The 10643-nt window shown below is 41.2% G+C and overlaps 1 protein-coding gene across 1 annotated transcript in view; it reads left to right on the forward strand.

Moving 5' to 3' along the window:
* EGFR (epidermal growth factor receptor) overlaps positions 1–9935 on the forward strand; it is a 424001-nt gene extending 414066 nt beyond the window's left edge. The window contains exons 25-28 of the mRNA XM_030203789.1: positions 2586–2753; positions 2850–2897; positions 7049–7151; positions 8252–9935. Of these exons, the coding sequence (XP_030059649.1) occupies positions 2586–2753; positions 2850–2897; positions 7049–7151; positions 8252–8628 (696 nt within the window). The 3' untranslated portion in view covers positions 8629–9935. The remainder of the gene's footprint in view (positions 1–2585; positions 2754–2849; positions 2898–7048; positions 7152–8251) is intronic.
* Positions 9936–10643: the final 708 nt, after the last annotated feature.

Consider the following 10643-nt stretch of genomic DNA (forward strand, 5'->3'; position numbering starts at 1 on the left):
TTAAAGGACAGCTCTATGAACTAGGTGCAAACATTTATGCATGTGTTGCACACATACGTGCAGAGATAGGTGATTATATGCACGTATTTCCCAGAGGAACTATTCTATAAATACCCCCCTATCTTGCATGGCATGTATTTGCAAGGGGGGGTTGAGACACAGACAGTCTCCCACTTACGTACGTAACTTATGGAATACTGTAAGTTATATCTGTCACTCTGTGGATAAGTGTGGGTGCCTAGAGGTTGAGTGACCAATGAGTTATACTTGTATTCTATTACAGAACCTAGTCACCCTGGTTCTGAAATGGATCTCAGGGCAGAGGCATATTTATACAAGGTGCATGTGTTGCGTAATCACCCCCTGTCAGACCCGCCCACCCCCCTTACCTTACAATCGTCTCTGCTGCTGTCTTCACCATGGCAGCGGAAGTGCACTCACAGGCTGCCTGCGGCCTTCATCGGGACTTCATACCTGAACCGTTCCACCCCTTCTGATCAACGTCCTGTTTTGTGAAGGGCAGGATGGTTCAGAGAGGAAGTCCTAGTGCAAGCCGCAGGCAGCCTATGAGTGCTATGTCACTGTCTCAGGGTGCCTCCGTAGAGGCACTCAGTTATAGAATTACCCCCTTAGTGGCACATGTGTTAACCTATGGATTAACATATGTTAAGTCAATTTGCATACATTAAAAAGTTGTTTAAAAACTTCTATTAAAATGAAAATGTGAAATGAACCGAAAGGTCCAAAAATTGGAGCTAAAAGACCAACAGGCTCATTTTCAAAAGAGATGGACATCCAAAAAGTGACATAAATCGGCACTTGGACATCCATCTCACAGAGACGTGCAAATCGGTATAATCAAAACCTGATTTTGGACTTCTTTCTCAGAAGTCCGTCGCAAGGACGTCCAAATCTCAAGGGGGCATATAGGAGGTGAGTTTGAGGCGGGATTTGGGCGTTCCTACCCTGTTTCCCCGAAAGTAAGACATCCCCCGAAAATAAGACCTAGTAGAGGTTTTCCTGAATTGGTAGATATAAGGCCTCCCCCGAAAGTAAGACCTAGCAAATTTTTGTTTGAAAGCAGGGCCACCGAGAGCCGGACAAGGCCGCCCCCGGGCCACCCCCCCCCCCCCCCCACCCGAGGTCACCGGGCCCCCCCTCCACCCACCCTCCGTCGCTCCTGGAACTAACCTTAAACACCTCCTTTCACCTTTGCAGCAAGCAGCAGCAGGGCAGACCTCTCCTTCCTTCCGTGCCCCGCCATCGCGGACATTACGTCAGGCGAGGGCAGGACACGGAAGGAAGGAGTTGCCTGCCTTGCTGCTGCGAAGGTGAAAGGAGGCGTTTAAGGTTAGTTCCGGGAGCGACGGAGGGCGGGCGAGCCAACCCCGATGTTTCCCCGAAAAATAAGACAGCCCCTGAAAATAAGACCTAGCACATTTTGGGGGGCAAAAATTAATATAAGACAGTGTTTTATTTTCGGGGAAACACGGTAAGACTTGGATGTCTTTGAGCCATAATGGAACAAAGCAAAGTCGTCCAGCACTAAAACTTGGACGTTTTCACCTAGACCTGTTTTTATTACGAATAAGGCACAAAAAGGTGCCTGAAATGACCAGATGACCACTGGAGGGAATAGGGGATCACCTACCTTTACTCCCCCAGTGGTCACTAATCCCCTCCCACTCTCATAAAACATGATTAAAAATATTACTTGCCAGCCTCTATGCCAGCCTCAGATGTCATATTCAGGTCCATGACAGCGCATGCAGGTCCCTGGAGTAGTTTAGTAGTAGGTGCAGTGCACTTCAGACAGGTGGACCCAGGCCCCTACCCCCCCTACCTGTTACATTTGTGGAGGAAACAGCGAGCCCTCCAAAACCCACCAGAAACCCTCGGTACCCACATATAGGTGCCCCCCTTCACCCATAAGGGCTATGGTATTGATGTACAGTTGGGGGTAGTGGGTTTTGGGGGGGGGGGTTGGGGGGGGCTCAACACACAAGGTAAGGGAGCTGTATACCCGGGAGCATTTTATGAAGTCCACTGCAGTGCCCCCTAGGGTGCCTGATTGCTGTCCTGGCATGTCAGGGGGACCAGTCTACTAAAAGCGCTGGCTCCTCTCACGTCCAAATGGCTTGAATTTGGACGTTTTAGACTTGGACGTTTTTGTTTTCGAAAATGGCCGAAAATCAAAGACATCCAAATCCAAGGATGTCCATGGTATTTTTGAACACAAAGATGGACGTCCATCGTTTTTCGAAAATTACCTTCTCCCCCACCTCTGAATTTGGATATCTTTGTAAAACGTCCAAATTCACAGTTAGACGTTTCTTTCGAAAATGCCCCTCCAAAAGAACCAATAATGAACTGAAAATGTTTTCCCTATGTATATCCCTAAACTGTGAAGACACTTGGGAACCTTAGGTGTTACAGAATAAACCACTTTCACTTATGACACTTTCTCTCATGCTGTAATAGACAGTTGATTGCTGTAAAAGTCTTTGTAACCCGCTGCTGTTGCATACTGACAGTGCACGTTCAATAATAAATTGTTTCATTGGTATATTCTCTCTTTTTAACAGGGTGATGAGAGAATGGACTTACCAAGCCCCTCTGACTCCAAGTTCTTTCGCACTGTGATGGATGAGGAGGAAATGGGGGAAATTGTGGATGCTGAGGAGTATCTCATGCCTAATCAGGGCTTCTTCAGTAGCCCTTCCACGTCACGCACACCACTTCTGAATTCAATGGTAAAATTTCTTTGACTCCTTAATAAAGCTACTTAAATAAATAAATACATATCACTTCAAACAGCTGACAGTTAATTTCTCTCATTTATTCCTAAGAGCGCAACTAGCAACATGTCAGACGTAGACTGCATCACCAGGAATGGGGTAAGGATCAGCTTTAACAGCAATTGCCATGAAATGGGTGTTTCTACCTTTGTAATCCAATATGCAGTTGTAGTCTTCAGGTCTGAAGACCTGGTCAAAAATACAACAAGGGTCCAGACATAGTACTTCCCCAGCTTCGTCAAGTATCAATCTACCTTTCTAATATTTAACCAGACAGTGCAACGTTCAACTTAAGAACCATGAATGCTTGTTGCTACTTGAAAAATGAAAAAAAAAGAACAACAAGGGAAAGCAGCACAATGTTACTGAAAAGGCCCTGAAACCTTTCAAAACCAGAATGGTAAACATTCGTATAGGAAGGATATTCACCTGATGCATAAAATTAAAGTAACCCTTTGTTTCCTAGTCCAGAATTAAAAAGAATCCTACCAATATCCTTTGATATCTGAAAGGAACTAAAAAAAAAAAAAGGCCTTGATTAATCAGTGTTTGACAGTTAAATAACAATTAAAAGGGGGCTTAAAAACTGTTTCTCATTAGTCCGGTACTGAAAGGCATATAAACTTTAGGGGAAAAGTTTATTAGATGAACAGGCAATATGATCTCTAATTTAAGATGGAGCCAAAAGAAGAAATGGTTTCAGAAAATGATCTATAAACCTGTGAAAGAGGCTTCAGTAACGAAGCATTATTCACTATAATCCATAGACTTGTGGATCTTGGGCAAAATGTAGATCCCTGGTAACTGGATGTTTTTAGGCCTATTTTCAATGGATTTAGGTGCCTATATCAGGCTCTTTTGCCTAAATTTAGGTGTCTCAAAAGTGGGCAAGGTAAGTGAAGGGGTAGGGTCAGGTCCGGGGAAAGAATTTATATATACATACAATCAAAGCTTATATGCTGCATAACCAGTAAATGGATCAATGTGGCTCACAAAACATACAAACAGTAACAGAAACAACATCCCATGAATTACATTATTATCAAATATTGAGCTAACATCTTTGCTTATGTAAAAATTTGTTAAAAAGTCAAGTTTTGAGGTATTTCATGAACAGCAAATAGCTAGACTGATGGCAAACGTTAAAAGGAAGCATATTCCACCATCTAGGTGCATGGTAAGAGAAGGTCAATTCCAATTAATTATTACCTGAATTGGTTATTACTCTATTTACCATTAACTTTCTCTTTACTTCATGTACAATTTCTCATTCATAATAGATTTTCTAAATGTTAAACATCCATAACTATCCCAGTATGTTTATGATACTGTATTGTAAAATTGGTTTCTTACAACAAATTACTTTCTTATGCATTATTCTTGGTTATGTATCCAATACTGTTGATTGTAAGCCACATTGAACTCAAACTTGTTTGGGATAATGTGGGATATAAATGTCACAAATAAATCATTCAGTTTTATAAATCACTCTATAAGGGGAAGGAAATGGAAGCATAAGGTAATGCTGACAGTCCATCGCATAATACATAAACTGGCAGCCAAAACTTACAGTAGGTGTTGCCTACACAGCTCGAAACCCAGCCACCAACCTCTTCCTTCAGCTGCATTACAAAGTATAGCCACAGCCTCCCTTTGGCCAAAACACAAATTCGTGTAGAGTCTTTCTTTCAACACAATAACAGTATTTTACATCACTACAATTGATCCTGGGACTCCTTTTTTTAGCCTTTGCTGTTGTACTGTTTTGTTTGTGCTTTGCAAAGGTTTTTTTTCTTCTTTGTTCTACTTGGCATTAAGGGCATCTACCCTAATTGTGATTTTTTTATCTGTGTTAACTGTATGAGACAGCTGAACATGCCCCCAATAGTTAATGAACATAAGAATTGCCATGCTGTCAGACAAAAGCTCCATCTAGCCCAGTATCCTGTTTCTTTTCTGCAGAGAATGAGACAAGGAGTGTAGCTGTAGAAGAAATTTGGTCTATAGAAGATTCTAGGAAATTAAAGCTATCACCCCAGAGACAGTTAAAAGCTCCCCTTCCCCACTCACTACCCAGAGGGATGGATCACAAGTTTGTGAGCCCCTGGGCTAACTAGGACATAGGGTCCCTCCTCCTTCCCAGCCACAACTGCCGAATACATAGTTTTACATTTTGTTTGGTCAAGTTACTATTACAGGGTATTACACAAGCACTAATAAATGGTAAATATCAAGTTTCAGCAGACTTTATAAATAGATTTATCACATTTCCTGAAAAACACAACCACCCGACTGTACAGGTAGGCTACTACACAAAGCCCGACTTGACAATGAAAAGGAACCCCCCCCCCCCCCCCCAAGACCTTTGGACTCCTGGGCCTGGGACCAATAGGCCTGTGTGAGGATCCATCCCTGACCTACCCAGATCTTTGAGGGAAGATAGTAACATTGAGAAATATTAACATCTTCAGTTATAGATAACACCCTCTTAATATATATGGAGGCTACTTCACCTAATTTTCTTATATTTCTAATATTATATTTTGCTTTTGTTGTATGGTGAAATTTCTCTGATTCTATATATTGGTACAAGGTTACATTTTGTTTGATATTCCGCTTAAGGTCATGCATTCAAAATGACTACAATCACAAAAAATTAATGGAATACAGAAAAGAACACCATTCCATAATATTTACAAATAGGAAAGGGGAAAAGATAAAGAAAACTACTGTAAACCACTGTCCACAGGCTCCGAGAGCATGGAATCTACTCTATTCAACAATCAAAGACTATAAACTGAACGAAACAGGTGCGCTTTCAGCATAGTCTTGAACTTGGAACGTATATCCTCTGTGTGTAATATGTGGAAGACCATTCCGTAAGGAAGGTTCCACTATACTGAACATTAACTTTTGGAGGGCATCTCTCGAACAGAATTAAAAATACTTTAAAATAAAACAAAAAGTATCCTGTTTCTAGCAGTGGCCAATACAGGTCATAAGTACCTGGCAGAATACAGGAAGTGCCTGTTCTCATGTTTTACACCCTCTCACAGTGCCAGAAGAAGAGCCACAGAAAGTAACACAGAGTGGTTGGAGCAAAGCATCAAGTTCCTGATTTTGGAAACGAATACCAGCAACAGTGGCACACTTTGATGATGTCATTCAGCTATGACAGCATTTGAGAGATGATGTCACTGGATCATATCAGCAGAGGACAGTTTTCAGGGTTTATTTCACCAGTGAGGGTTATATATATATGTAAAAACAAAAGGAACACCCCCCCCCCCAAAAAAAAAAAAGGTTGGGGGGTTTGTTTCATAAATAGCACATGCTATCAAAAAATAGTATGAGCTATTGATGATAGGACAATTCAAAATGTAAAACTTTTTACAACAAAACAAACAAGAAAAACCAGATATGGCACAGTATGAAATGAAAAATTGTCCAGTGCACACCTCAAAATGCTACCTCACAGCTTCTCGCACCCTACCAAGAAGCCAGGCTCAGGATCAAACCCAAATCTTCCTCCTCTGTTGTTAATTTATTTATTTATTGCATTTGTATCCCACCTTATCCCACCTATTTGCAGGCTCAAAGTGGCTTACATAGTATTATTAACATGGTTTTTCCAGTGTATCAAGTATTGTTAGTATTGTGTAGAGATTAATTAAGGGAAGAAAGAGAAGGAAGGGATTTAGTAGGGTATTTATAGAAGGTGGGCTTTCATAACTGAATGGGTTGGTGAAGTGGATTAGTGGGGCTGTAGGTTCTCATTGTAGGCTTTGTTGAAGAAATATGTCTTCAGAGATTTGCGAAAGGTAGTTGTTTCGTCGATTGTTTTCAGTTCTACGGGTAATGCATTCCATAACTGCGTGCTCATGTAAGAGAAGGTAGTGGCGTGCATCAGCTTGTATTTTAGTCCTTTCCAGCTGGGGAAGTGTAGGTTGAGAAATCTGCGGGATGATCTTGTGGCGTTTCTGGGAGGTAGGTCCACGAGGTTTAGCATGTACGTTGGGGCGTCTGCGTGAATGATTTTGTGTACAATCGTGCAGATCTTGAATGCAATGCGTTCCTTAAGTGGGAGGATGTGATGCTGACTGCCACTGTCTTTTATATGTAGTTTTGCCTCCTTGTTCAGGATTACTTTACATGCAGGTTGTATTGCTGACTTTGATAGATGAACCACATTTTTTGGTACATGCATGTTCTTTATAACCTTGGTAATTTTTCTGCATTCCCACAAGCAGCAGGGCTACCCTATGAGAGAAGACAGCTTTACCTTAAGGTACAGCTCAGATCCAACCATCCACCCAAATGACAACATGGACAACAGTTTTCTACCTGCTCCAGGTTGGTTCAGCCATTACTGTGGCACTCCATTATCCAACCTACTTGGCTTATAGGAAACATTGATTTCTTGTTTGGATTGTATCTGTATTTTAAAACTTCATGTATATTTCTCTAAATGCCCTTGCATATAACAGACTAAAAGAAAATTCTTTGTTTAGGGACCCTGTAACTACAAGGTGTTAAGCCCTGAGGGTCTTTACTAAGCTGCAGTAACAAGGGGTCTGTGCTAGCGTCAGTGCATTTTTTAAAGCACACTGAGGCCCCCCTTTTACACAGCAGGTAAAAGGCTGACCATTTTTGGGAAAACGAAATGGCCGTGCGGTAAGTGAATCACTTACTGCACGGCTATTTCAATAGGTAGCCCTTACCGCCACCCATTGAGATGGTGGTAAGGGCTCCCATGCTAACCCGGCAGTAACTGGGCAGCATGCGGTGCTTTCCAATTACCACCGGTTAAGTTCCAGTGCTACAAAAATAGTACATATTTTTATAGTGCCGGAAATGGCGCTCGCTAGGGTTGGGAACCACCGCCACGCTCCTGCAGTAGCCTGGCAGTAGTTCCAGATTGGCACATGACAGACAATCCCACGGCAGGCTTACCGCTGCTTAGTAAAAGGGCCCCTTTATGCGCAGTTAGTGTTCGATAACAGGCTATCACAGAATGCGTTAACGTGTTATTGGTATTTTTCCAGTTTGCGCGCAGTAACGTGTGCATTACCTATCTGTCATAGGCAAAGAATGGGTATTCCCATGTTATCCAACTCTGCATTAGTTCACGATAACTGGTTAACACAGGAGCTGTTACCGCCTCCTAAATAGGAGACGGTAACTTCTTCCACGTTCATTTTTTGCAGATACCATATACTAATGGGAACATTAGTGCATGATGTACATAAAAAAAAAAAAGAGAGAGAGAAAGCCCTACAAAAATGCTGCATTAAATCTGGGCTTAACACGCAGGAAAGTCCCACATTAGAATGCACTAAACTCAGATTTTACCGCACCTTAGTAAAAGGACCCATTAGTTTGTATAAAAAATGCAGAAATTAAATTTCAGTAATATTACTGTCAAATGTATCTATATATTTTTTAACTTTCAGAATATGTAAACGAGACCCATCCAGACAAATCCTCTGCCTCTACAGTGCAGAACCCAGTCTACCACAACTGTCTCCTCCTACCTGTGGATCAAAAGGCTCCTGCAGAGTCTCAGTATCAGAACTTCAACCCTACAAGGAACAATTCAGAGTATCTAAATGTAAACCAGAGACCCACCACAAAAGTTGCATTCCAGAGCCCAAACTACTGGGATCACAAAGTCAATCATCAAACAAGCCTGGACAATCCTGACTACCAGCAGGACTTTTTCCCCAAGGAAGCTAAGGCAAATGGTTTTTATAAAGTCCGTGCAGCAGAGAATCCTGAATACTTAGGACTAGCTGCACCTAAAAGTGACTACCTACAAACTTCCACATGATGTCCTGTCTATAGCGAATCCACAACCCCCAACCTATTTCTACAACAAAAAAAAACATGGTCCAATTCAAATGTTATGAATTATCCCCTGGTGGACAGTGCAGTATAGATGGGAAAATGTTCAGCAGTTACGAGGTGTAGCATATGAAGTTGAATTCACCAAACTCATTCTTTGGTGTCATTTTGGAGGAGTTTTTTTTCTCCCACCTGTGTATATAATCCATAAAGATATTTTGAGATAACCAATATAAGAACATTTCCTTTTGAATTTTAAACCTACCAAGCTATTTTGGATCATTTTTCTTTTTTTGTAAGACTTTACGGGCTCGTAGCAGAAAAAGAATCATTGTTATGATGTGTGTTTTTGCTGAATGTTCGACATCTTTACAAGAAGAACTTCATGAACAGTGCTTCCTGTCATTCATAAAGTTGTCTAAACTGCAACCCTGCTGAAAGATTTGAGTAAGGTTTACTTTTCACTCAGAAACTATGAAAATCTATTTTTCTTTCAAACAAATTTTAATAAAACTTGAAATGGATTCCTTCTCAAACAAGCAGTTAGTAATAGAGCATTTTTTGTGACATTCCAAAGCAGAAATATCTTAACACAAAAACTGGTGACATCATATAATCACAAAATACCTACTAGAGACCTCTAAAATTGACATTAGATAGAATGTTTGATTTGATACATATATTCTTTCTACCTTTACATAACTGTTTATACACATGTATGCTATGCTGCCCCTTAAAACTCACCCTCTATGGTCATACCAGTGGATATTTGCAGGAATTTGTGAACATTTGCGAAGTTAATGATTGCTTTCCATGGCAATATCAAGACCCAGCTGTTTGTGTCCTTATCCCTTACTTTACATGGGACACTTCATTGTGTATGGTTTTGTTTTACATTGTATTGCTTGAAACTCAGCTGTTCATTTGGAGGCACATTTTAGACAGAAGATACAAATCGAATTGAAACATCCAGGTCAGGATGCATCATGTTCACTGGAATCTGCCTATATAGAGCCTGTGCTAAAATACATTTAAGAATGGATGTGAATGTGTCAATTATTCGCAGCAGGAACATCCATTTTACAAGTGTCAACATCTAAATATCAACAGGGTCAACACAGCAACTTACATGTGCATGTTCAGCACATTCATGTGTACGTCAGCCATTTTAGAACCCGGGGATTTGTAGTATGGAGTGTTGCCCAAGATATCTGCCAGTATAACATTTGGGATGACAAGGAACAATGGGGGGGGGGGGGCGATATTCAGACCACAGGAGGAGCCTGGCTAACTCCCACGGTCAGCAAGCAGCCCAGATATTCAATGCCAGGCCATTTCTGGTGACCAGCATTGAATATCCAGTTTATTTGTAGCCGGTTTAAAGCTAACCTAATAATTGAAGATAAACTGGCTAAAGATATACCAGCTATTTAAGTTGCCTCATGTGGCTGCTTACACTAGCCGGATATGAATTGAATATTTGGGGATAGCTGGCTATATCGCGCGCTATAACTGGTTATCTCCTAGGCACTTACTGTGAATATTCTGCAGGAAATAACTGGCTATCACCTGCAGAATATCGCTGGATAGCCAGTTAAGTGCCACTTAACCAGCTAGATGCCGTTCCTGGCCGGTTATCTGGTTTTGAATATTGTGGAGGGGTGAAGAATTAAGGAGGTGACCCCTAATCCTTACAGTGGAGCACTGCACAAAGCGAGCAGCTGTCTGTAACCTAAACATCCTTGGAACAGCTGTAAATCCTGACATAAATGTGCACTCGCCATTTGAAATAGGAACTGCACCCATATCTTTTCACCCAAACCACACCTTCTTGCTATTTGTACATATTCGTGTTTTGGACATGTATAATTCCAGCTTTCTCAAATCAGTATTAAGACATGTATGCAATATACTACTACTACTACTATTTAACATTTCTAGTATACACATCTAAATGCTGGTTTATGCATGTCCAAATCATGAATAGGGCTTGTAGGAGTA

Source organism: Microcaecilia unicolor, chromosome 1 (genome assembly GCF_901765095.1).
Source record: "Microcaecilia unicolor chromosome 1, aMicUni1.1, whole genome shotgun sequence".
In the NCBI taxonomy this organism is placed as follows: domain Eukaryota; kingdom Metazoa; phylum Chordata; class Amphibia; order Gymnophiona; family Siphonopidae; genus Microcaecilia; species Microcaecilia unicolor.